This window comes from Brassica rapa, chromosome A05 (assembly GCF_000309985.2).
Source record: "Brassica rapa cultivar Chiifu-401-42 chromosome A05, CAAS_Brap_v3.01, whole genome shotgun sequence".
NCBI lineage: Eukaryota > Viridiplantae > Streptophyta > Magnoliopsida > Brassicales > Brassicaceae > Brassica > Brassica rapa.
Genome location: NC_024799.2, coordinates 16,203,605 through 16,230,885, shown reverse-complemented (window position 1 = coordinate 16,230,885; position 27,281 = coordinate 16,203,605). Strand labels below are relative to the sequence as shown.

Below are 27,281 nucleotides of genomic sequence, written 5' to 3'. Positions count from 1 at the left end.
TCCTCTTCCCGTCATCGTTAATATGTCGAGTTTCTTCTGGAACATCCGCGGATTCAACAAAACTCTAAAGCAGTCCGTGGTAAAAGAATGGTTGAGTAATAAAGAGTTGATGTTTGGGTGTATATTGGAAACAAGAGTGAAAGAAAAGAAAGCAGAAAGGATCTTGAGTACAGTGTTTAAGGATTTGTCATCTATGACTAATTACGAGCACTGTGGAGGGGGTAGAATCTGGTTACTTTGGAGAGACACGGTGCGCATGACTTCGGTCTACAAGTCTGACCAGTTGATTACAGTTTCGGTGGTGCTACAAGACGAAGAAGAGTTTATGTGTACGTTTGTTTATGCAAGCAATCAGGCAGATGAAAGGAAGGGGCTGTGGGAGGATATTTGTCATCATCATGATTCTCCTCTTTTTCAACACAAAGCTTGGATAATTATGGGAGATTTTAATGAGATTCTTGAGGGTGGAGAACACTCAGGAGTGGATAGTTTGGTGAGGTTGCCACCGGGGATGCGAGACTTTCAGCACACAGTACTGCATTGTCATCTCTCTGATATGGGATACCAGGGTCCGCTGTACACTTGGTGCAACAAGAGGGAGGAGGGGCTAGTCTGTAAGAAGCTGGACAGGGTGTTAATGAACGATGTGGCATTGCATAGGTTCAACAACGCATACTCCATGTTTGCACCGGGTGGCTGCTCTGATCATCTATGGTGCAAAATACAGCTATTGCCAGCTCGGGAGAAGATCATACGGCCTTTCAAATACATAAATGCAGTAGGTAAGCTCCCAAACTTTTTGCCCATGGTAAAGGAGTACTGGGAGTCTACTGAGAAATTGTTCATCTCTACCTCTGCAATGTTCCGCTTCTCAAAAAAACTAAAGAATCTAAAGCCGTTGTTACGAGAGCTTGGAAAAAGCTGGGAAATTTGACTGTTAGAGCAAAAGAGGCTCACAGCATTCTCTGCGAAAAGCAGAGGAACACGGTAGCTAATCCAACCCCGATTGCAATGCAGGAGGAAGCTGCAGCCTACGATAAGTGGCTACATGTTGCAGAGCTGGAGGAAGATTTTCTGAAGCAGAGATCAAAGCTTCACTGGTTGGATGTGGGAGATCAAAATAATAAGACCTCCCACAACTCGATCAGAACCAGACAAGCGCAAAACACAATGAGAGAGATCAGATGTCGCGACAGAAGCACTGCTACCTCACACTTGGAGATCAAGGCAGAGGCAGAGAGCTTCTTCTCAGAGGTTCTCAATCTGACACCAGAAAGCTTTAAAGGTGCTTCAGTGGATGAGTTGAGGGAGTTGTTGGATTTTGAATGCACCACAGGTGATTGCAGACAGCTGCAAGCGAATGTTACAGCAGAAGAGATCAGAGAAGTGCTGTTCTCCATGCCACCAAATAAATCTCCAGGGCCAGACGAGTTTTCCTGTGAATTTTACAAAGCTTCTTGGTCAGTTATTACACAGGATTTCACCATTGCAGTTCAATCTGTCTTTCAGCTAGGCTTTCTCCCGAAAGGTATAAACTCGACCATTCTTGCCCTCATTCCCAAGAAGACTGTGGCGCAGGAAATGAGAAACTACAGGCCCATCGCGTGCTGCAATGTCTTATATAAAGTGGTTTCAAAGATCATAGCCAACAGATTGAAACTTATTCTGCCAAGGATTATTGCTGAAAATCAATCTGCATTTGTGAAGGGGAGACTCCTAATGGAAAATGTGTTGCTGGCTTCAGAGCTTGTGAAGGACTATCACAAAGATTCGATCTCTCCACGCTGTGCAATGAAAATTGATATATCAAAGGCGTTTGATTCAGTGCAGTGGTCGTTTCTGCTCAATTGCCTACTTGCTATGGGATTTCCGGAGAGATTCATACACTGGATCAGGTTATGTATCACCACACCCTCTTACTCGGTACAAGTCAATGGAGAACTAGCTGGCTATTTTGAGAGTACAAGAGGGCTGAGGCAGGGGTGCTCTCTTTCACCGTACCTCTTTGTGATTTGTATGAACGTACTGTCATATAAAATTGATCAAGCTGCACGGGAGAAGAGATTTAGACTGCATCCCCGGTGTCAATCCCTAGATCTCACCCATCTTTGTTTTGCTGACGACTTGATGGTGTTTGTGGAGGGTTCAAAGGAGTCTATTGAAGGTGCTCTAGCAGTGTTTGACGAGTTTGAAGTTTGGTCGGGCCTCTCTATAAGTTTAGAAAAGTCAACTATCTATATGGCTGGCATAACTGAAGTGGAACAGGGGAGGATTCTTAGGAATTTCCCTCTTGAGGTAGGAGATCTCCCAGTGCGCTACTTGGGTTTACCTCTGATGACTCAAGCTATGAGAAGACAAGACTTCTTACCGCTGCTAGAAAGGATCCGAACTCGCATATGTTCCTGGACCAACCGGTTTCTCTCTTATGCCGGTAGATTACAGCTAATAAAGTCTGTCTTGATGAGTATTATAAACTTTTGGGCTGCTGCATTTAGATTGCCAAGCCAATGTACCAAGGAGATAGAACAGCTCTGCTCAGTGTTTCTTTGGTCAGGTCCGGACCTTAAGTCTACAGGTGCAAAGGTGGCGTGGCATGATATTTGTAAGCCGGTAAAAGAAGGAGGATTAGGCATCAGAGCGTTGAAGGAAGTAAATAAGGTTCAGGGGTTGAAGCTAATATGGAGATTGGTTGCAGGGGATTCCCTTTGGAGTAAATGGATCAGATTAAATCTTCTGCGTAAGAAGAGTTTCTGGGAAGTCAGTGTTAAGACACAAGCGGGTTCTTGGATATGGAAAAAATTGTTAAAGCTGAGAGAAGTGGCAAGGACATTTCACATGAAAGCTGTTGGCAATGGTCGCCACACTTCTTTCTGGTACGATAAATGGTCCAGCTTGGGTGTTATGTCGGAGATGCTAGGGGAACGAGGAGTTATTGCAATGGGTATCAGGAGAGAAGCCACAGTAGCGAAAGCTTTGCAGCGGAGGAGGACAAGGCATAGAAGAGAGATTCTAAAACAGATAGATATGGAGTTGAGTCATATTGCAGCAAAACAAGAAATGGAGGGAGTTGGTGCAAATGATATTGACATGTGGAGATGGAACTCCGGCTACAAACCGAGATTTTCAACTCAAGAAACATGGAAGATGACAAGAGTAAGTGCTACTCAGTGTGACTGGGGTGGCAGTATATGGTTCTCTCAAGCCACGCCGAAGTTTGCGTTTATGGCCTGGCTGGCCATCAGAGACAGATTAGCTACAATGGACCAGGTTGCTGTATGGAGTCAAGGGGTAGACACCACTTGTGTTCTATGCAAAAGGGCTTCAGAGACTCGCAATCATCTCTTCTTTGAGTGCTCGTTTTCTACGCAGATTTGGGAACCACTCATGAAAGGGATTTTGCGCAACTCCTACTCAGGCAAGTGGGAGGAGCTGGTGAGTCTACTAGCCACATTGCCCATGGAAAAGAAGAAACAATTTTGTTTCAGGTACACTCTCCAAGCTACTGTCTACATGCTGTGGAGAGAGAGAAACAGACGACGCCATGGTGAACAGCCTATGCCTGCTACTGTCTTGGCAAAACACATCGACAAAGCTATCAGAAACAAACTCAGCTTGGTACAGTCGAAGGCAATTGGAGGTCTTGAAGTGAGTTTGCAATACTGGTTTGGTACTAGGATGTAAATACAGAGTTGGGATAGAAGTTTTAGTTATCTAGTAAAGAAAGTGTAAAGAAATAAGAGTAGTCTTCTTTTCATATAAAGTCTCACTTGATGTAAAAAGGTTTTTTTATGAATAAAATTTAGCATTCATTCAAAAAAAAAAAATGGCACAAAAAAAGAAATACCATAACAACAAAGAAGGTGTTTTTTGGTCTAAAAACCAATTTCCCCAAAAAAAATTTTTTGATAGGGTTTTAATATTTTTGGATTCTATTTTTGATAGCCAAAAAAACTAGTTAATGACTGTCTTGAATATCATTTACGAAACATAGAAGGCTCAAATATTGGCCCATATAGACTCGAAAGTCCACATAACTCCCCCACCCAATTTCACCTATGCGGTTCGGTTTCTCTTCCGTGAAATATTTTTTTGTTTATTTATTTATTTAATTAATTAATTATCAGCTGTGTTTTAGAGAGAGAAAGAGGAAACAAATTAGGGCAAAAAAAGTTGGTTGCGATTGGATTGCTTAACTGCGTCTGATGTGTTTGATTTGAGAAGGAAATTGATGAAGGAGCCGTCAGCGAAGAGGAAGGTGGTTGTTCGGCACTTGCCTCCTTCTCTTTCTGAGTCCGATCTCTTATCCCAGATCGACCCTCGTTTCGGTGATCGTTACAATTGGGTTTCCTTTCGTCCTGGAAAGTCCAGGTATGCTCCTATTTGAGTATTCTAGAAACATGTTTGATTCTGGGTACATAATCTTTGTCTGTGATTCCTCAGCTATAAAGCTCAGAAGTATTCACGGGCCTACTTTGGTTTCAAGGCCCCTGAAGATGTTTACGACTTTGCTGCTTTTTTCAGCGGCCATGTGTTTGTTAATGAAAAGGGTATTTGACCGACCTTTAATCTCTCTTCTCTTACTGCATATGTGTTTAAGTGCTTCTTTTGTTTAGGTGCTCAGTTCAAGGCCATAGTTGAATATGCTCCTTCACAGCGTGTGCCCAAACCATGTGACAAGAAAGATCCTCGTGACGGCTCTATTACCAAAGACCCTGATTATCTTGAGTTTCTTAAGCTTATTGCTCTGCCTGTTGAGAATCTCCCTAGTGCTGAAATCCAGTTGGAAAGAAGAGAAGCTGAGCTGTCTGGTTTGTCTTTCTATGACCAAGTTAGTTGGTTACTCTGTAATCAAGAAATGGAACTTACTAACAGAAATCTCTTCTTTAGGTGCTTCAAAACCGGCTCCAATTGTTACCCCTCTTATGGAATTCATACGTCAAAAACGTGCTACTGTGATTGGATCCCAGGTAATCATAGCTTTCCTGAGACGTATTCTGTTTCAAATTGGAGTATCTAGGTTGGTGATCTCTGGTTTCTGTTGAAGCAACAGGGTTTAGATGTTCGAAGAGGTGGCAGAAGAACCAGGGCAGTCTCTTCAAACAAGCCAGCTTCAAAACGAAACTCTGAAAAGAAAAAGTATGTGGAAAAAGACAATTCAAAAAGCGTGTCCCGGAAGGCTACATCAGACGCCGGCAGCTCCAAGCAAGATTACATTCCAAGTGTACCAGTAACTGAAACTGGTAATCAATCAAAAATATTGTTATTCCGAATGGCTATGTCACAGATTTTCCCTACTCGTACAAGTCCCACTGTCTTTCTAATTATTTCTTTTTATCTGCACAACTGCAGCCTCTGCCATGGATAGCTCTCTCCCAGGGATTGCGTTGACTATGGATTCTGGGAAGAAAAAGATCTTGCTCCTGAAAAAAGACCGAGACAACCCTCTTGTAAGCTTTTTCTCTTTCAGAAAGTTGTCTTCTTTTTTTATCATGTGTTTTGATAGTTGTAGACAGCAGCTTCTCATTTGTCAATGTAACGGCTTTTCAGAACTCTACAACACAACCAGAACAGCAGATGGAAACTAATCTTTCTGGAAGCTCCTTGACTTCAAGACAGGATCAGAAGATTGTTGTTGGTGGGAGGTTGATCAAGGGAATACTTCTGAGAAATGAGCCGCGACCTAGTCAGTCCTCATCTTTTGTCCAGCCGGAGTCAAGAGTGGAACCCTTGGAAGCAGAAAACTCCAAGCGTCCTCCTCGGCCAGCAAACACTCGAGCAGGTTATAAAGGATTAGAGTTTAGAACTTTAGTCTAACTATTAACTTCCCAATTTAGGCTGATAATTTAAAAGACAGATGGTAAATATGCAGGTAAAGACAATCAGATTTCTGGTACCAACAGTGAGAAGCAAGAGAGGCGTCCAAGAAACAAGGAGAGGCCTGATCGTGTTGTGTGGACTCCTCTTCGTCGCTCTGATGGGTCTAGTATCAGCGAGGATCAACTGTCATCTTCAACAGGTTCTGTTCAGTTTACTTTTTTTGGTTGTGCTCCATGACATATTAACCCATATTGTATATCAACTTACAGCAAACAATGGAGAAATTAAAGAGAGGATGTTGTTGCAAAGATCTGGAGAAGTGGTGAACTCCTCTGGTGGACACTCTCTTGAGAACGGTTAGTCCAGTTGAAGTTGGAGAATGCATAATGTGCCTTTTTCATTAAATGAATGAAAAGAGTGATGTTAATTCTGCCAAAACTTCCGACTTTATTCAGGTTCTACAAGACATTCTGGTCGCCGTGTTGGAGCTCGCAACAGAAAAGAAGAGGGTTTTGCGATGACTGGTGAGGGTAAATCATCCCGGAGAGGAGGTGGAGGTGGTGGTGGTCCCAATTCACATGAGGCAAGCCGAACCAAAACCTTATTATGATATATACTATTATGTCCGTGTTTAAAAGACTCGTTTTCGCTGTGTTACAGAAGCAAATGTGGATCCAAAAATCATCGTCGGGTACTTGATATCTTCACTTAACATATGGTATGTAAAGCTGCCCTCTATTACTTTCAGTGTTTAACATCAATTTATTGTTCTCTTCATGATCTATTAGATGGCCTTGTCAACACAATGTTACGATTGTTATGACCTTTCAGGCTTTTATAAATCAGCCAATTCCAATGGATTTTGCTCTTAACGGGAATCTATAAATCTCAATCGAAATGGAGAGTAACAACACTATATCAACACACTCGGGTTTTTGAGGACTTCTGGTCCAGCGTCGTAAGTCGTAGTATTGCACATAAAAGAGGCCTGACTCACAGTAGGGATCAGCTCAAGATTTATGGGTTTTGAGATAAGAAAGAGACTGTTGCTACTGTCTTTGAAGGCTTTTAGCGGTTCATGGTACCTGCATCCCCTTTTTTGCTTGTGCTGTGTTACAGGCAAGTGGGTGAGAATTGAGAATTACAATGAAATAAAGTCGAGTGTATATGGAGCAGGGAACACTTTATCGGGTTTTATTTTCTGTTCCTGAACGTGATTTGCAGATTTAACCTTAAATCGTTTGATTACTGTGAAAAGTAAATTTCTTGCTATTTTACTAGTGGAAGTGGATTTGTTTCACCTGATTGTTATATAATTTATGCCTCCAAAAATGTTTTCCATAAATGGTGTTTTCTTTTTGTGAAATCGCGTATGCGTTTATAATGTGTATTTCATAGTGACGATCGCAAATTACATTAAACCAAAATTTACAAATTACATCAGTCAAAAGCAGAGTACTTTGGTTGCAAAAAGAGAACCAAAAGTAAACAGAATTATAATTTCCATGACTCACACTCTGAAGGTTATGATGAAGCAAATATATCCATAAAGCTGTCAATTGTTGGCTTCAGTACTTTCCTGAGCAGTGAAAGGGATATCAATCACTGGTATGTGTAGCTAGTGTTAGTAAGCAAGCATACCATCCGTACTGCGGGTTGAAGTATTTTGTGATTCCAAAAATATTTTATTTTTTTTAATGAATGTTAAATTTATTGAATTTTTTTTTTACATCAAGTGTAACTTTTGTTTAAAAAATTAAAAAAAATCAAAACCTAGCTATTTTTTTACTGTATTCTTGTGCCAAACCAATATCTTAAGTAGGACTGGGCATCGTTACTTGTTACTCGCCTTAAATCTGTTACTTAACTCGTACCCGCCTTGAAAATTCAAGTACTCGGTGTTGTCAAGGCAAGTAACAAGTCGACAATTTTCATTACTTGCAAAGACCAAGTCAAGTATCATTATTATTTTTAGTACTTGACTCGTTATGCCCTGTTACTTGTCCAATTATTTGTTATTTGTTACATGATCTATTAAATAGTTGTTCATATTTGTTTTTTCTTTTACTTGCATTTAGAATTGGACACAAATACTCATTACTCTTCTTATACTTATTACTTGTTTCGTATTTGTCTTGATTTTTAAATATTTGTTGTCATCTAATCAAATATTATATAGTAACAAGTTTTAAAATTTTAGCTACATGACTTGTTACTATTACATGTTACTTGTTTATATAGAATACATTTTTGTCATCATAAAAATTAAACAATGTTTATGTATCGAAATATTCACATATTTTGAACAAATATTCATTTAAGTAATTCACATGTCTATTTCTAATAGATTATTATTTAGTAAGTAGTTCTTAAATACTTAGAAAAATTCGTAAATAGTTCACAAATACTCGTAATTGTTCACAAGTACTCGTAAATAGTAAGTAATAAAGCGGGGCAAGTAACTTGCAAGTAATTCATTTTAATCAAGTACTCGAAATAGCAAGTACTCGTTTTTAACAAGTACAAGTCGAAAATTTTATTACTCGTACAAGGCAAGTGAAGTCGCAAGTACACGCAAAATAGCGAGTACTCGCCTTGCGCCCAGCCCTAATCTTAAGCCACCTTCATATCTCATGTCTCTCATCATCATAATAGAGTTAAAATGGTTTCTGATTCCTTTATCAATGAATTTAACTAGCTGCACTGGTGTAAAATGAGCTTCCCCATGCCTCCTTTTATTTATTTTTCTCCATATGCTGTGGACAGTAGTTGCTTGAAAGAGATATTTAATAATAAAGCAAATCAGCATATCTCCATCTATTTCAGATATCAACTCAATAATATCAGGCTAATAATTTGTGTATTCGATCTCCTAAAATTGGTCTTAGAAGTTTCTTCCACACCTCAGCTGAGAAGGGTCACTTGAAAAAAAGATGGTATCGTGTTTCAATAGGATCTTGACAGAGAGAACAACTCCCATCAACATTTCCTCCCCATTTAAGCATGCAGTCTCCTGTTGCAAGTTGATTTTTCAGAGTACACCAAGTCATGAAAGCAAACTTAGGTGTAGAATGACGAAGCCACACTCCTTTGCTCCATTGACACAGTGGTTGTTGATCTCTGAGTAGCATCCAAGTGGTTTTTGTTGAAAACCTCTTCTTGTACATTCCTCCAATACCTTTCCACAGGCTAACATCCTCTGCATTATCCGCATTTGCTTTCCTCTCGTCAATTTCATCCTCAATTATATTAAGAATTATTGTTTTGTGCCTTCTTCTTCTGTAGGACATCATAGCTTCTTGAACTGTAGCGTGAGTATGAAGACCAAGATCAATTACTCCTCGCTCTTCTAGAATATCTGAGAGACAACCCAATGAAGACCAAGTGTCATGCCAAAAAGATGTATTCTCCATTGCAAACTTCAACTCGATGAAAACATCTTGCCAATCTTCTCCGTTTCAGTAATTTAGCTCACATCCAAGAACCAGCGCTTGTTGTTTCACTTACAGGCCAGAACGACCCTTTCCTTATGAGATATATCTTGATCCATTATACCCAAAGTGATTGGTTTGCTGAGAGCAATCTCCAAATTAGCTTCAGACATGGGACATTGTTTGCTTCTACCAATGATCGAATATGTAACACGCCTTCAGCTTTCGGTCTACAAATTTATGTCCATGATACTTTCGGTCTACAAATTTCAATCTCCTTTAAACATGCTTTTGGTAACCTGAAAGCAGACACCCAAAAATTTGTAATACTCATAATCACCGAGTTAATGAGTTGTAGCCTGCCTGCCTGCCTGCGAAAGGAAGCGTCCATTCCAATTACACATTCATGTCTGAATCTTCTCCATAAGTGGCAGATAATTGTTCACTGTCATTCTCTTGGTTAGGACTGGTAAGCCGAGATACCGAACTGGGAGCTGTCCAGCTGAAAATGGGAAATCCGTGAGGATAGAGTTTTGTGCTTCTTGTGATATTCCTTCCATATACAATGTCGACTTCTCTAAGCTTATCCTGAGACCTGAGATCTTACCAAACTCCTTAAAAACACTCAGAACTCCTTCTCTATATCTTTGTTGTCCGTCCACAAAGACCATTATATTATCAGCAAAGCAGGGATGCGTTATTGGAATGATTTGACATCTCAGATGATATCCTATTTTCCTCTGAACCGCAGTTTCGTCAATCATTTTCGAAAGGACATTCATGCAGATCACAAACAAATAGGGAGATAAAGCACAACCTTGTCTTAATCCCCGCTCACTCTGGAAGTAGCCTACAAGTTCACTGTTGACTTGTACATAGAAAGAGGCAGTGGTTATACACAACCAAATCCAGTGAACAAACTGATGTGGGAGTCCTAAAGCTTCCAACACTCTTAAGAGGAAAGGCCACTGAACTCAATCAAATGCCTTATAGATTTTAATCTGGATGGCACATCTAGCTGAGAGATCATCCTTGTGGTAGTTCTTGACTAGCTCAGTTGCTAGAAGAAGATTCTCCATCAATAGCCTCTCTTTAATGAAAGCAGACTGATTTGGGGTGATGAACTTGGGAAGCAAACCTTTAATTCCGTTGGCAAGAATTTTTGAGATGACTTTGTACATGACGTTACAACAGAAGATTGGTCTATAGTCCTTTATTTCCTGAGCATCCTCCGTCTTAGGTATCAACACTTTTTAGGTAGAAAACCTTTAAGAAAGAATGATTGCTCAGCGACTATAAAATCTTCTCCTACCACTGACCAAGCCTCTTTGAAGAACTCAAAGGTATATCCATCCGACCCTGGAGACTTGTAGCTTCCATCTTAAAAAGAGTTCTTTTAATCTCTTCCCTGGTCACTTCCTTAATCAACTGACCTTTCTCCAAGTCATTGCACTGAAACTGCATAAGTTCCTGAAGCATGTTTATTGAAATATCTTCAATGTCATCAGGCTTGTGCGTAAGAAATTTCTGAAAAAATCTGACAGCCTCCAATTTTATATCTTCATCATTGTTGGCAATAATCCCATTAGGACACTTTACTTCCGGGATGGAGTTACGGACCTCCCTCATCTTAGCAGCATTATGGAACACTTTATTGTTGCCATCACCAACTTGCAGCCAGTGAAGCTAGGACTTCTGCTTATAAAAATCATCTTCCATTAGTACCAATTTCTTCCATTTATCATACGCTTATGCTTCCTCTTTAACACTCTCCGGAGAAGGTCGATCAAGAGTTATATGTTGCTTCTCACATAGTCTAGTATATGCATCTTTAACCCTTACCGGAAGATGGCTAATTTTTCTTTGCTTAGCTTCCTTAGCAGTGCCTTTAGAGCTTTGAGTTTCTTGGAAAATCTGTGCATAGCTGATGTCGAGTGAAACAGCTTATATGTCTCATTCCAAAACCCTCCCACGACTGGAATGAATTGAGATGTCTTCGCCACTGCATTTGTAAACTTAAATGATCGATGTTTCTTTTCCTTGACATCGTCAAACTGAATGCGACATCGTAAATGATTAGAACAGCCCCCCGGTTCAAATACACAATATACCTGAGGAAATTGGTGCATCCACACATCGTTCATTAGGACCCTATCCAGTTTCTTACACACCATTCCCTCATCACGTTTATTACACCTTGTGAAAAGAGGTCCATGATAGCTCATATCTATCATCGAGCAATATCTTGCAGCTTCTTGAAATTCTCTCATACCAACCAGTATTGATGGCGAGGTCGTATAGTTTTTGTACTCCCTGCCATCCAAAATTTCATTAAAATCTCCCATAAATAGCCATGGTTTTTTCCTGAACATAGGAGAATCTTGATGGTTTCTCAAATCAGCCCATAAGACTTTCCTACTTTCCAAAAAGTTTGATGTGTAGACAAAAACGTCAAAAGAACTCCTCTGATCTACCCTCCAACAAAACTGAAATAGTGATTAGCTGGTCACTCTTAAACACCGGAAAACACGTACTGATGAACTCCAGAGAATCCATATCCGACCTAGAGAATAAAACTCATAATTTGACATGAAAGACCAGTCTTGAAAAACCATGCCAACTATATCTTCTGCTTTCTTTTCCTTAAACCTAGTCTCCAACAAACCTCCAAATTTCAGATCATTTTGGTTTATCCAATCGCGGACAGCAGCATATTTTGTAGTTTGATTGAATCCGCGCATATTCCAAAAAACCCCAGTCATTGATTTGATCTCCGGGTGCTTCTTTTGACATTACTTGGGATGCTATCCCTCGTAATATTGGCTGAAGCAACCGTGAGAAACTTGTGTTTGCTCATTGAATCCCTTGGTAACAGTTGACGTGATGTACTGCTCTCCACACCAGTTTTGCGTATAACATACAATTACCTCATCTGCAATATCAACTTTATTCTCCATTTGCAAATGACCATCTTTTCCTTATGCATCATCGTGGATCTTGTCCTCAGAGTGCAAATTCTGATCCTTGTTTTCCCCATCCATATCTACAGCATATTTATTTGTTTGAGTCTCCTCTTCCATAACTTTTTGTAGAACTGAAATTCTCGATGGAGAAATCACTTTCCCTTGTTCCAATAATAGAGCTTGTGATTTACCCACTAAACTTCTGCCAATGTTATCTAGTGATACTTTTGCCCAGTTACTGATGATTTTCCCCTCTTCTATATCACCCTCCTCAACATCTCCAGAACTAATTACTTCAGTTAGCTTGTCACTCTCAGCATCTTCCTGCATAACCTTTTTTTGAACAGATGCTGAACCTGAGACGGTTTCAACCTCCACTTCTCCTATTGATTTCCTTGTCTCTTGTTCTACCACATCCTCTTTTAATATATCTGAGACATCTTTCTCTACTGCTACCTCAACCACATTTTTACTCATAACACACTTGTTCTCCGAGTGACTCCATTGATCACATAGCTTACAACGGATTGGTAACCACGGAAAGATGAAATCCACTAGGAAGCCTTTGCCATTCTTTGAGAACTTAATCGATTTCGGAAGCTCCTTAGTCAGATCAACATTAACAAAGATCTTAGCTACATCAAATTGTGAACAAGAAGTTGTCTCTGTATGAACTCGAATTGGCCTACCCACTGGACTTGTCATGAAACTCAACCCATCCCATGAAAACATATTCATAGGGACATTTTTCAGAGAAACCCATATTGGAATTGAAGTTTTCTCTTCTTTTGTCTTCTCAACCATAGGAGACCACTTTGACACCACCAAAGAAACTTCCGCAATGTTCCACATCCCTCTTCCAAGAACCCTTGATCGAATCTGAGGATTCGGAATTTTGAACCTCATTGCTGTTGAATTCACTTCATAGACCTCAATTATCTGGTTTTTATCTCCTTGGTTCCAAATTTTGTTTATGATGACGTGAACTTTTGCAATGTGTGGAGCTGTTTCGAGAAATTTTCCGATCAAAAAATCTTCCCAGAGAGGCTCAGAGTTATCATAGATCTCATCGGGTATCTCGACTTATGGTTTCCCATCAACCACCGTCAGATTTACGTCAAATTTCTTGAGAGTATGCTTCTTCTGAACCACTGATGCATACACACCAACTTGTTTCTCTTGCGTTATCACCTTCACTGTCTGCAGTCCCCCATCTTCAGGATGCCTCATCAAAGCCACAACGGCGACGGTGAGAAATCACAAACCCTAGAAAATCGCCAAAATTTCCTATGGAGCGTACATATTACACTTGCACTCATCCTTTTTTAATTTATGGATGACATGCAGGATACATGCAATTATTAATTAAAACAAAAACAAGTTTTATTAAAAAAATATAGTATAAGTTATATAGTAAATAAATAAACACATTTAAAAATAGATTAATTTTTAATCAATATATATATATATATATTATACTATTTATAAACAATATAAAATTTTGTAGTTAAATAATTTTATTTTTTTAAGGAAATTACGCATTAGTCGGTATATATAATTTAAATTTGACAGACATACACCCATCTCACATAAAAGAAAATCAATATACATTTGTACCCGTATTTTAAATATCTGAAATCTGTTTACCAACTTCCCCCTGCAAAGAATATAACTAGACGAACCAAGGTTGAGTTGGCCTAGTGGTAAAAGGGCTGCAACTGTAACTACCGCTATTTGGGTTCCATTCACGCTGGAATGAACTATTTGGGTTCGATAAGTTAAGAAGGTGATGGGCCATCTCTAAATAAAAGACAACTAAGTTTTATATAGCCTTTAGTGTTATTTAATATGAGTGGATTAAAAGAAATATAATAATTTAACATAATTGTCTTCAATGTTATGGATTAAAAGAGATATGATAAAAGCATTTGATTATGAAAGTTTGATAGATGATTTTGTAGAAAAAAAGGTAAAAAACCAATATTTAAGAATTGATAAAAAAAAAATTTACTAGTTTTAAAGATATTGTAATTTTCAATCATAAATTTAACATTTTTATTGACAAATTTTTTATGTGTTATCGAAGGGCCTCTTTTTTGTATTTCGTATAGGACCATAAATATCTCAGGACCGGCACTGGGTGACACTACCTTTTTCGACCAAAAAAAAAGAATATAACTAGACGAGTCCCGCAAGTATTAGCTCACATTCCTAGGTTATGGGAGTTGTTCCCATATACGTACTAACATGTGTATAGTTTCTATTTTTAAAGAGATTTTATGTGTGTATCTTTTCCATGTCAATAGTTTTACAATTGCTTAGTACAAAATAAATTTTGGAACAAACCAAAAGGGATGTGGATTGAATACTTTAGAGATCTTTTCTTTGAATTTTTTTTTTGAACACTCTGTTTTTAAGTTTCCAAAGTCGTGTTTTCCATTAAATGAATACTTTATCAATAACCATGTGATAATAAGATCCACAACCGAAAAAATTGGAAGAATTTTAATGTACAAATAATTTATACGGTTAAAAAAATAAATGAAATATCAAATTATTTAAGAAAAAGATATTTAATATTTTTTTTATTTAGCCTATCAAATTGAATATATTGGTAGCTTTTATTCAATTTAGGCTTTTTAGTAGAAGTTTTCTTTTAAACAAAATTTTGTAAACACGAAGATTCAAGGCAAATGTATTAATAGATCAGGCAAGGCTTGCTCTGCTCACAAGTCATATTAGTAATGAAGAATAAGAAATCATCGTTATGCATGAAAAAAAAATGGAACAATGAATGATATGGTCCTCAAACTGAAAATGTTATCCATATGCACCTAAAATGGATTTTCTTTATAATTTAATCTAATTTAGGAAAATGGTAAAAGATAATTGTGTCCAAAAAAAGAAGAAGAAGATAGTACATAATCCAACCAGGAAAATATCCACTCATTCCGGAAACCAACCATGAGATTGATGATGTTAGTCACAAGCCTTTCTCTCTCCCCAAAGTCTCTCTCTCCTTAGCTCTCTCTCTTACGCGTGTGTGGTCTTCTCGGCTCTGGCGTCCGGCTAGCGCGTGAGCGTCGCGGGGAAGCTCCTCTCCCCTTTACTCTTGTTTTTGTGTTGCTAATCTCCGATTTCTTTGTCTCTTTGTCGATATGTTGCGGATCTTGGGTAGGGTTTTCAACTGACATCTTCACTGCTCCCGTGGTGGGTGTCCTAGGCAACGTCTATGCTACGATTGGATTCTCGTTGAGGCTGAGGAGGCGGTGGCCTAGGGGGTGGTCAGCTTTTGGCTCTATGGAACAGATCGATTTTTTCCTTCAGATCTAGTCCGAATTTTGTTGTCGTTGTCGAGGCGAGGTGAGGCGGAATTTTTTCTTCTCTCGGTTCTGCAATTCTGTGTGGTGGTTCTGGTGGAGGAATCATCCTTCAATGGTGTTTGGCTCTTGGCCTCACCGGTGTCGATGTGGTACAGTTCCTCTCTCTCTGTTGTTAGGTGTGATTCGTTGGGTCGTTTCCTCTGAAGGCGAATCTAGAGATCTGGTTCGCAGGCGGGAATGGTTCTAGGTTTCTATCAAGGTTCATGTGGTTAGATAAGCAGTGGCTTTGATTGTCGTTTATGGCCAGTTGGTAGGCTTCTTGTCGATCTACGTCATCTTGTTCTCTCCTCCCACGGCTACCTTTCAAGTTCATATGTGAGGAAGCAGCGGTTTCTGTATCGGATTTCAGCCTTTAGTTTTTTCTTGGTGTACCTCTTCCCGCAACACCGGTTAGGAGGTTTATCAGCTTAGTTATGGGTCTTCGGTTCTCGAAGTCCACATTTGTCGAACCGGTTCTCGGGAGTCATTGACCGGCTTAGTGTCAACACTTGGTCATTGTACACTCCTGGTGTGGTGTTCTTGACCTTTTGTGCAGGTTATGGAGGCATACTTGTTTGGTGGTGTCAGCAAAATTAGCCTGTTTTCTTTCTGTTCGGTTTGGTGACGGCAGTACCGGGTGCTTACTCGGTTTGGGACTCGGTTTCAAGCGCTTTGTGGTGTTGTGTACATGCCCAGATTTGGTGGCGGTTGCAAGGCCTCTTGCGGTATGTACTCGAAACCCTCTCCTATTGGTCGTCTAGTATTTCATAGACAGTGACGGTTATAAGCTTTGTGGATTTCATCGGGAACTAGCTACTCTGGAGACAACATGGAAAGTCCCGGCATCCGAGGCAACAAGGAGAACCTCACATTCTCGTGGTGTTCATCAAAGGTAGAGAACAGTAACCGATTCCAAAAGATTTTGAAAACGTGCTAGCGGAATGTTCCGGTTTAGTGGGCGGACGAAGCTAGTTTTGTAATAGTTTGACTTTGAAACTTTTGTTCAAAGTGGTTTTGTAACAAGATCTGATTTCTCGATTATTCGGGTTGAATAAAAATATATATTTCAAAAAAAAAAAAAGATTGATGCTGGAAAGCATGGCTCCTCTAGTTCGGATTAAGGGAAGACTGACGGCTGAAGCTGAACTTCATTATGATCAAACGGCAGTGAGTGATGTGTGAATTGTTAGCTCAACCTTCAGCACATTGATCCAGATTCAGATTGTCTTAATTCACTGAACTTGCAATTCTATTAAATTAAGATTAGATGAAAAACTTTGAAAATTAATTATGATTTGGGAATTTTTGTATTTTTGCTAGGAACATAAGCAATGAAAGTAAATAAGAATATGTGTCACTTATGTTTTAATTCGGTGCAGAAAAAAAAAAGGAAATCTCTCACCAAATAAGTGAATCTACAGCCTCAACAAACTTTGCATACTTATGTGTTATGTCCCTTGTTCAAAAACGCAGTCGCCTATGCGTTGTTCAGAGGTTGACTGCGGCGAATATGCCCAAATCGGGACGTTGACCCGTGTAAGACCACTTAATTCCCGCGTTGATCGTTTAATTCCTGCCAAATTTCCGTCTAGACTGCCTAAGTTTTTTTTTCGTCCGTGTAAAGTTGAAACACGTTGATTATTTTTTACTCATTATTGACAGATTTTGTGTAAGTATTCATTACTAAATAATTACAATTAGCTATCAAACCCCAAAACAAACACATAATTACTTCATTTAGAATGGTTCGAATCCCGCTGGCTACCGTCGATTAAAACGGGGTGAAAAAAGTGGCTCTCCAGGATGTCTTCAGCGGAGGTATACTTAGACGCTAGTCGGGTTCTCTCCGGGGTGTCCGGATTACCTGGATTATCAAAAAAAAAATTACTTCATTTAGGAAATTTTCGTACCAAAAACACCGACAAATCAAAAAGAGGCTGTTTAAAATTATATATAAAAAATTATATAATTATGTCTAAGAACATGTGTCATCCTGTTTAAAATTAGCTAAATATATTATACATATATTAAATTATATTTAAAACTAGACTCCGCGTAATCTCCGAGTACTCCCCGATTTTTTGGTAACTTGCTAGGCCCAGGATTGCCGCCCGACTAGCGCCTAGCGTAGTTCCAAACAGGAGTTATGTCCAAATCACTCTCTGTCCTTGTTTTTTTGCCTTGCGTTGGTACAAAAGTTCAGACACAAGTCACACAAGTGTATTAGGACATCTCCAACCATGACACTAAAAATGGGGTTAAAATTACACAAAATTTGGTGTTATGGTGTCAAATTCTTTTTGTCATCTCCAATCATGACACAAAATATTACACCAAAGATAATATTATATATTATTTTATGTTTTCAGTTTTAATAATTTTTTTATTTTTATTATTTGAAATTGAAAAATGTTTTTATCACATGTTTGTTAAATTTTTTTAATTAATATGTTTATCAAATTTATTTACATTTATATTTTTGGTTTAATAATATTATACATTTTGTGTATTTATTTTATATATAATATTATATTAAAAATTACAAACTATTAATTATGAAAAGCACATAATAAAATCATATATTTATTTTAATAAAATTTGTATTTGTTAGTAATACAAGTTTAACTATATTATACAATAAATAAAAAATAAGAATGTTATTTTGTTGTTTGGTGAATTTAATAGTATTACATAAAGTTTTAATTAATTACTATTAAATCTAACATTGCAATAATGTAATATTATTAATTTTTCATTCTGATTAAAATATAACTTGAATAAAGATTATAATCAACATTATAAAATAAAAATACATTATAAGATAAAGTAAATGATAATAATTTGGTGATTTTTATTTGAAAATAAAATAAAATATAAAAGTTCTATGATATTTTATTTTTTACAATATAAAGAAAATGATAATAATCACTTTGTGATTTCTTATTTGAAAATAAAATAATAAATATTTAAATCATGTAAAAATAATTTTAAAATACAATATATTTATGTTTAATAACAAATTTGAACTGATTAATAATAACAATTGAACTATATCCTTAAATGAAACATAATAAAATATAAATATTTAATATTTAGTGTGATTAATAGTGTTATTCTACCCAATATTTGGTGCGATAGTGTCATTTTTAGTTTTTAGTGGAGATGAATTCACATCAAATTTGGTGTTTTGCTGTCCATTGGAGTTGACCTCAGCAAGACCTGGGCACTTTACCCGATATCCGAAGTTGTACCCGAACCTGACCCAAAAAATCCAAACCGAAATCCGAACCGAAATAGCAAAATACCCGAACGGGTATTGATTTATGAGAGATTGGATATCCGAATCCGAACAGGTAATATCCGAACCCGAATGGATACCCAAAATAACCGAACATAAGTATATATAACCTTATATTTTTAATTTAAATCTTTATTTTATTTAAAATATTTATATTGATGTTACACATACTTTAAAATCATATAATATACATATAAGTACATATAAAATGATTTGATACTCACTTAGAATGCATGTCAAGCTTTTTGTTTTATGTATTAACAAAAGTTACATCCAATGTTTTTTTAAAAATGACGAAATTAATGTTTATTTATTTTTACATTGTTATCTCCAAATCTATTAATCACTCAGTCTATTAAAAATAAAAAAAATCGGTTAAATAAAAGTTATAATTTCAAAATCTAAATATAAGAAACCGTTCCGAAATAACCGAACCTGAATTAAAAATACATGAACCGACCCAAAATACAAAAATACATGAACGAGTTTTATATCTCTATACCAAAATACCCGACCCGAACTGGTACTCGAACTCCTATCCCTAGCCTAACTAACGACGGATTGTTTTCCTCACAGGCTCTCTCCTCTCTGGAAATAATAAGCTTATCGCTTGATCCCATCTTAGGGCAAAACTTTGACTTTCTCGGAAACAGCATGCCGTTTTCTCGAGAATTTATTGAATTCCCATAAACTCGGAATCAGCTTCTGGTCAGTCTCAAGTTGGAAAAGATGGATAGCAAGATTATCTCCATGATGAAGGACAGCAAAGATGGGTCCAAGAGCAAGAGAATGAATCTTTCACAGAGAAAACTGCTTGCCGACGAAGAGATGTTGCATCGACGAGCTCTGTCCATGGCGATTCATCAAGCTCAGCTTTCTCAGATATTCGACGGATCCATGTCTAGACGGGCCAGGTCTACAGGCACCAGGAAACAACGGACACTCTCTGACCCGTTTTCTAATGGCAAGCAGGTTACTGGTTCTTTGCCTTTTTGTTCAATAATGTGTTGGTTTAATGATTATTGGGAACTTATGTATGAGAAGAAAAGGCCATTACAAAACTGGAGAAGAGGAGATTCTTTCCGTAAAAGTTAGAAAACAGAAGCTAACTTATCTGTTGGATTCCAACTTTACTGACAGTGGGTTGGGAGTTGGGACCAGCTTAACTAAAAATCTACGAGTGACTTTGGACATTAATTCCACAACCTTACAACACTAAGTGCTGATAAACTTTGTTAGTGTCAAAAGCGCTTTTGTCTCTCCTCTTGTTTCTAAAAGTCCTGTAAGGATTTGCTTGTTCTCGGAAAGAAGTGAAATTGAATAGGTTTTGTTTGAAAGTGATGCTGTTTTGCTTTAAACTTGATTTAAGATGTTAAAACAATGAATGGTTTAGGAAGCTTATTTTTGAAACATGTATCTAACATCCTTCTTTCTTCAGGTACCTGATTTTTCATTGGAGGTACCTGATTTTTCATTGGAGAGCTTGACAGTAAAGAAGTTATACCTGACGTGACGACAATGTTGAGGGAGAGACTGTTGCAGCTTGGTTCCGCAGAGCGGTTCATGAAAGAGTCGCAGTTCTTAATCTATGGTAACGGATAAGACAAGCCTCCTACAGGATTCATGTTTTAGAAACAACACATGAAAGGGCTTGTACTTTAATCAATCATCCAACAAGGTACACTCCAAAATGCTAACTTAGTGTTTGCATTTGGTAATCATTGATAATTGATTCTGGTTGGTGGTTTTCAGGATTAGCATTTGCTATGATGTCGATGATAGGGATGTCAACTGGATTGTCTATGTCCAAATGGGTTTGTCCAGTTGGACAATCTTATTTATTGGACATGAATTGTCGAAGCCCAAATAAACACCGTCCAAATAAGACCAATCTCAAATAGGATCATAACGAGATGGATTATCCACCGAGCTCAAAAATATCAATTTTATATTTTTTTTGTTAGACAAATAATTTTTTAGTGATTTTACCAAAAATGTAACTTCGTAGTTTTGTAAAAAAAAAAATGATTTTACGATTTGACAAAAAAATGATTTTAATAAATTTTACGGTTTTGGAAAAAAAAAACACAATTTACAAATTTGGTGGGAATTTTTTTTTTCGGTTTTGATGGAAAAACGTAATTTTGCGGCTTTAGCGGGAAAACATAATTTTTGCGCTTTTGGCGGGAAACATGATTTTATAAATTTGGCGGGAAATTTTTTTTTGGTTTTGACAGAAAAACGTGATTTTTGCGGTTTTGGTGAGAAAATATGATTTTGAGATTTTAGCGGGAAAACATGTTTTTTTCGGTTTTGGCGGGAAAACATGATTTTGCAGTTTTGGCGAGAAGACATGATTTTACAAATTTGGGGGAATAATTTATTTTTATGGTTTTTGGTAGAAAAATGGGATTTTGCGTTTTTGGTGAAAAAACATGATTTTACGGTTTTGACAAAAAACATGATTTTGCGGTTTTGGTAGAAAACGTGATTTGCGGTTTTGGCGGTAAAATGTGATTTACACCCAAAATTAGAAAATCCTAGATTTGTATATGTTTATTGGACTGTCCATGCTCAAGTGGGTTAAACCCATCTAATTTGGGTTTCATGGACTTTTGTCCAATTGGACAACTTTAATTTTTAGGAGGTCCTCATCAGATGGAGATGACAAATGATGAAACAAACAGCCTCCTATTAAAGGCGAAGAAACTGAAACACTAACATTGGTTTTATTTCATTTGCGATGTTACAAAATTTACCACTCAAATATACACTCAAAACTAGTGAAAAGTTTGGCAATCATACATATTTACAATTATCTTTCACACCCTTTGATTTTCTGTAACTTCCTTTTTATAATTAACTTCATGATTATAGTATCCGTAAATTCATTGCTTTGGTGATAAATTAATTTTTTTGTGTTAACCTTCGTTCAATCTCTAAAGTGATATTGTTTTTCCATTATGATCATTCAAGCCGCAACATCAATCATTGTTATTCCTTTTATGTTGATTATGAGTTCAATAGGAAGAAAAATTAGAGTTCTATATGGGTTAATTGACGTCATTTGTCTCTTCATATGGAATAGTTTTTGTCTGGCATTAAATTTTTGTTCTCTCAGATCTTTAATTGCCAGTTTTTGTCTGTCTATTTTACAAGGTCCATTAGTTTTGGTTTTCCAAAAATTAACCTGAAAAGTACCATTTTTTGTTTAAAAAAAAACTTAAAGCTACATATGACTAAGGTCGGGGGAATGAAAAATGAGACTATATGCAATTGGTTGCAACCAATTATCTAACTAAAACAAAAAGGCGCATACGCCTTATGGATGAGTTTGGTGATCGTACCTTTTTACAATTATCTTTCACACCCTTTTATTTTTGTAAATTAATACTAGATAAATTAATAATATCTATAAATTAATAAATTTCGTCGGTCCCAATTTGGGCCGGTTCAAAATTTGACATAAATTGATAAAATAATAAGATAATATTTTTTTAGAAAATTCTATGTAAATATATGGTCCCACTAAAATTATAAATTAATAATTTATATGTATAAATTTTTTATATAAGTAAGAATCTGTTATTACTTTGTTTGTTTATATTCATAATAGAATTATCTTTATATTTTCTAAAAACTTAATATATTTTTGATGAGATTTAATAATATTATATGGGCTTTTTACAAATGTGACTCAAAACTTGAAGTCAAACACAAAACTAACCCATGTTTTTTTAGAACTTTGACTTGCCTCTTTCATCCCCAAAGTTCCGATTATTCACGAAAATGTCATCATTTTTTTTTTTTACGAAAATGCATATTTTACTCTATCACTCTCATCTTCCTCATGTATTCACAATATTGTCATTGTCATCAATACACCAACCACCATGAACAACCAATTTGAAGCGTTTAATGCACCTAAAAATCGATTTACACTCTTTCTTTCTCAATTCTTATGAATTAAAAACATCTCTTTACTTTCTCTCAATATTCATCCAAAAAAAACCCAAGATTTTGATTCTAAAATTTTTATGGTTTATAGAGCCATTGAAACTTACGATTCTTGGTGGGTCACTTTTGTTTGAGGTTCTGGGTGCTTGGAGAATACTTTTGTGTGCTAAACAAGTTATCTCACTCGTTGAAACTATGAAATTAGTTTTTTTCCAGATATGTTCGTCCAGACGACTTCTGGGTAAGTCGTCTGGCTGTAGACGACTTACATGGAAGTCTCCTGGTCAATGCAGAAGTTAGTTTCGCAATTGACTTCCCATAGGTCTTCCAAAGTTTGATCCAGATCTGAAAAACATGTATATCAAACCCAGATCTGAAAAACCTGCATATCATATCAAAAAACGTTCAAATGGCTTAAAAGCAGAGAAAATGAGTGGAAAATTATATATACATACTTTTATAGAATACACAAAGTACATATCCAAATGGAAGATGAGAAGCATTTGATTAAAACCTGCAACAAAAAGATAGATTAATGAGAAAGACATGAGACAAAAATGAAAAATTTATATAAAATTTAGTGTTTTCAAGTCAAAGAGATTAGAGTGGGTTTGGAGAGTTTTAGTTTGGGAAAAAGGTATGAGCTTTATGCAACAGGAGGTTACCAAATGAAGAAAAATCAGACATACAAACTTACCAAAACGCTCATATCTATTATGAAAGGGAGACATGGGAGAAGACTCCTTCAGAAGACTTCCTGGAAGTCGTCTGGAAGTCCTCCAACCCAGAAGTCTTCCAGATTTGAAAACCTTGCATATCCAAATCCAGATCTGAAAAACTTGCATCTCTAAAAACGTTCAAATGGCTTAAAACAGAGAAAATAAGTGGAAGATTAGATAGATCTACCTTTATAGAACACACAAAAATACATATCTAAAATTAATAAATCTACCTTTAAATGAGTGGAAGATGAGAACCATGTGATGAAAAACCTGCAAAACAAGATAAACTAGTGAGAAATACATGAGACAAAAACAATAAATTGATATAAATTTTGGTGTTTATAAGTTCAAAAAGATTAGAGAGAGGTTGGGGAGCTTTAGAATGAGGAACATACCATTTTTGTTGCAGCCATTTGAGAGGAAGAGAGAGAATGTATAAATGTTTCTTCATATAAGGAGGCAAAATTCCAATAAGGTTAAATATTTTTGATCAGAAGACTTACTAGATGACTTACTTGTAAGTCGTCCAGAAACACTTCGATATTTTTAGCCGGAAACTAAAATATTTTTAGCGGGAGTTAGAAGAAGTCTTCTAATCACGAGACGACTTACATGTTAGTCGTCTAGACCCTAAACATAACCCATAAACTAAATTAACTATCTAAACACTTCATAAAATCAAATTAAACTTAAAAAGTGTTTACTATACACAGAAATAATCACATGTAGGTAAAAATTGAATTTTTCAAAAAAACATTTAAGCTTTCCAAAATCTAACCCTAAGAATACATACAATACTACAACATATTTTGCCAAACCCTTGACCAAAGAATATCATGATTCACTACTTTCACTCATCTATATTGAAAACAATTCAATTTTATTATATCTTAATTTATATCACTTAAAACTGTTTATAATTACATAATTTTCATTTTTCGCTTATCAGAATATGTTTTACAAAATGTATCAATTATTTTTAAGATCAACTATATCATACGACTTCCGTGGACGTTGTCCAGAAGACTTAACAGAATCTTAGAAGACTTATCGGGGCTATATTCATAAAAATGAGTTATGTTTTTTTGTTTGGTCACAAGGGACTGGCTGTAATTTTACAAGGTTTTTAGGTTACTTTTGCATTTGATTCAAGTTTGGGTATACTTTTGCAATCAAAGTCAAGTTTTGAGTCATATTTGTCAAATTCTCTATATTATATCTAAAACCACATTTAAGTTCTATGTAATAAATATATTATATACACCAAACAATATAATAAAATTAATATAAATGTCAAATTTCAAAAAATAACAATTAATGTCTATACACTAAAATCAAATATTTTTCTTATCTCAGAATAAATATATCTTAAAATAAGAAATCTAAATAAGGAAACTTTTGTAAATTAATATTTATATACATTAATAAAATTTCAAAGTCCCAACATTATAGTATCAATAAATTCATTACTTTGGTGGTAAATCAAGTTATTTGTTTTAACCTTCGTTCATCTCTAAAAGTGATTCTGTTTTTTCCATTATGATCACTCAAACCGGAGTATCAATCATGGTTATTCCTTTTATGTGGCTTATGAGTTGAATAGGAAGAAAAACAAGAGTTGTATATGAGTTAACTGACGTCATTTGTCTCTTTATAGGGAAAATTTTTTGTTTACCACTTTCATGATACCACATTTCATTTTTACCATTACTAAATGGACATTTTCAAAAACATTTTATTCATTAAATGATAAAAGACTCTTATGTATATAATAAATAAATATTAAAATAATAAATAAATATTTAAATAAATAAAAATTCTAAAAAAATAAAAAATAATTTTAAACCCTAAGCCATTAAACCATATTTCGAAATTCAAACACTAAACCCTAAAACTCAATTCTAAACCCTAAACCATCAATCCTAAACCCTATATTTTTATAAATACGAACCCTAAACCCTGAAACAACAACTCTAAACCCTAAACCCCGAAACTTTAACTCTAAACCCTAAACCCTAAACCTTCAACTCTAAAACCTAAAACATCAACTCTAAACCCAAAACCCTAAACTTCACCTCTACACCCTAAATCATCAACACTAAACCCTAAACTATCAACACTAAACCCTAAACCCTAAAGAGTAAACTCTAAACCCTAAACCGTAAAAATTAACCCTAAACCCTAAAACATCAACTCTAAACCCTAAAAATTAACCCTAAACCCTAAAACATCAACTCTAAACCCTAAACCCTAAACCTTCAACTCTAAACCCTAAACCCTAAAACCCTAGAGTTGATGTTTTAGGGTTTAGATTTGAAAGTTTAGGGTTTTAAGGTTTAAAGTCGATGTTTTAGGGTTTAGATTTGAAGGTTAAGGGTTTTAGGGTTTAGGGTTCAAATTTGAAAAAAATATAGGATTTAGGGTTTACGGTTTTAGGGTTTAGATTTGAAGTTTTAGGGTTTAGAGTTTATAGTTGATGTTTTGGAGTTTAGGGTTTAGAGTTGATGTTTCATGGTTTAGGGTTTAGAGTTGATGATTTACGGTTTCGAGTTGATGTTTTAAGTTTAGATTTAGGGTTTAGGGTTGAGGGTTTATATTCGATGTCTTAGGGTTTTGATTTGAAGGTTTAGGGTTTAGGGTTTAGAGTTGATGGTTTGGGGTTTAGGATTTAGAATTAAGAATTGATGTTTCGAGGTTTAAGGTGTAAAGTTGATGATTTAGGGTTTAGAGTTGATGTTTTAAGTTTAAATTAGTTTTTTTTTTTTTTTTGACGTCGAAAGCCATTCTATTACTCAAGCTAGAGGTGGTCTAGGTAACCAGACCGGAATAGAAAAACCAATAAAAAGTAACTCCCTATGGAAGGATCTCGCAGTTTTAGCTAAAAAGTCTGAAGTCTGATTGCGCGCTCTTGGTACATGAATGATGCTGAATTCCGGGAAGCATATTTGAAGCGTCTCAATCCTCTCCAGTTCCGTCGCAAAGCTTGGCCAAGCATGAGGTTCTTTTAACATTGCGATCAGGTCCTTGCAGTCTGTCCCAAAACTCTGGCATGTTGAGTGTTGGAGCATATTCTCCATTGCCCACCGTAGTGCTTCAAGTTCCGAATGCAGGGCTGATTCGCGTCTAGTGATATTTCTTGTCCCCATAAGCTGTATGTTGCTCCCATTGTCCATCCACACCCATCCACATCCACTGAAGTGATCAGTAGATGTCCATGATCCATCTAGCAAGCAAATATTCCCCAAGCTTAAGACTTGGGGTTCCTCAGTGTTGTTTTCCTGTATCACTAGTTGTGGCACTTCATTCGCATCAAACCAGGCTTGGCATTCACTTTCTGCATATCTAACCAACAATCAACTCGTATGTGGTTGGTCATGGACCGTAACCACACACACTTGCGGCTTGCCTCGTGTATTGCCAATATCTCCGAGTGGTTAGATGATGTAGCCGCGATCTTCTGCTTCATGGAACACCATGATATGGCTGTTCCACCATGTGTAAACACATAGCCTGTCTGTGATCGAGCATTGTGTGGATCCGAAAGATAACCTGCATCAGCAAAACCAACTAAACCTTCTTTGTTTTGGTTAGTATAAAATAGACCCAAGTCTTTCGTTCCTTGCAGGTAACAAAGAACATGTTTAATCCCGTTCCAGTGCCTTTGGGTTGGACAAGAGCTAAACCTAGATAATAGGTTCACGGCAAAGCATATATCTGGTCGTGTGTGACTT

At 36.5% G+C, this 27,281-nt stretch overlaps 1 protein-coding gene and 1 long non-coding RNA gene across 3 annotated transcripts; one reads left to right on the top strand and one right to left on the bottom strand.

The window, feature by feature from the left end:
- Positions 1 to 4,101: 4,101 nt before the first annotated feature.
- LOC103868862 (regulator of nonsense transcripts UPF3) lies at positions 4,102 to 7,122 on the top strand. 2 transcript variants are annotated; one of them, XM_009146916.3, is made up of 12 exons: positions 4,102 to 4,368; positions 4,441 to 4,547; positions 4,614 to 4,808; positions 4,888 to 4,967; positions 5,051 to 5,240; positions 5,350 to 5,447; positions 5,548 to 5,779; positions 5,855 to 6,016; positions 6,087 to 6,173; positions 6,273 to 6,400; positions 6,478 to 6,535; positions 6,649 to 7,122. In XM_009146916.3, exons 1-11 carry the CDS (start codon positions 4,229 to 4,231, stop codon positions 6,514 to 6,516), a joined length of 1,458 nt encoding a protein of 485 aa, XP_009145164.1. In that variant the 5' UTR covers positions 4,102 to 4,228; the 3' UTR covers positions 6,517 to 6,535; positions 6,649 to 7,122. The 2 variants fall into 2 exon arrangements, with proteins under 2 accessions (XP_009145164.1, XP_009145165.1); XM_009146917.3 differs by having other exon boundaries at positions 4,103 to 4,368; positions 5,870 to 6,016; positions 6,649 to 7,120.
- A 691-nt stretch (positions 7,123 to 7,813) lies between these two features.
- On the bottom strand, positions 7,814 to 25,887 carry LOC117134078. Its single transcript, XR_004458193.1, has 2 exons — positions 20,376 to 25,887; positions 7,814 to 17,437 (listed from the first exon to the last, which is right to left on the bottom strand). It is a non-coding gene; the product is annotated as an uncharacterized LOC117134078 (long non-coding RNA).
- Positions 25,888 to 27,281: the final 1,394 nt, after the last annotated feature.

Bases quoted from the DNA above. Each gene is read 5' to 3' on its own strand.
- LOC103868862 (XM_009146916.3), top strand. From the start codon at position 4,229: ATGAAGGAGCCGTCAGCGAAGAGGAAGGTGGTTGTTCGGCACTTGCCT. The intron at 4,369-4,440 runs GTATGCTCCTAT...GTGATTCCTCAG, and splicing joins TTTCGTCCTGGAAAGTCCAG to CTATAAAGCTCAGAAGTATT. The intron at 4,968-5,050 runs GTAATCATAGCT...TTGAAGCAACAG, and splicing joins CTACTGTGATTGGATCCCAG to GGTTTAGATGTTCGAAGAGG.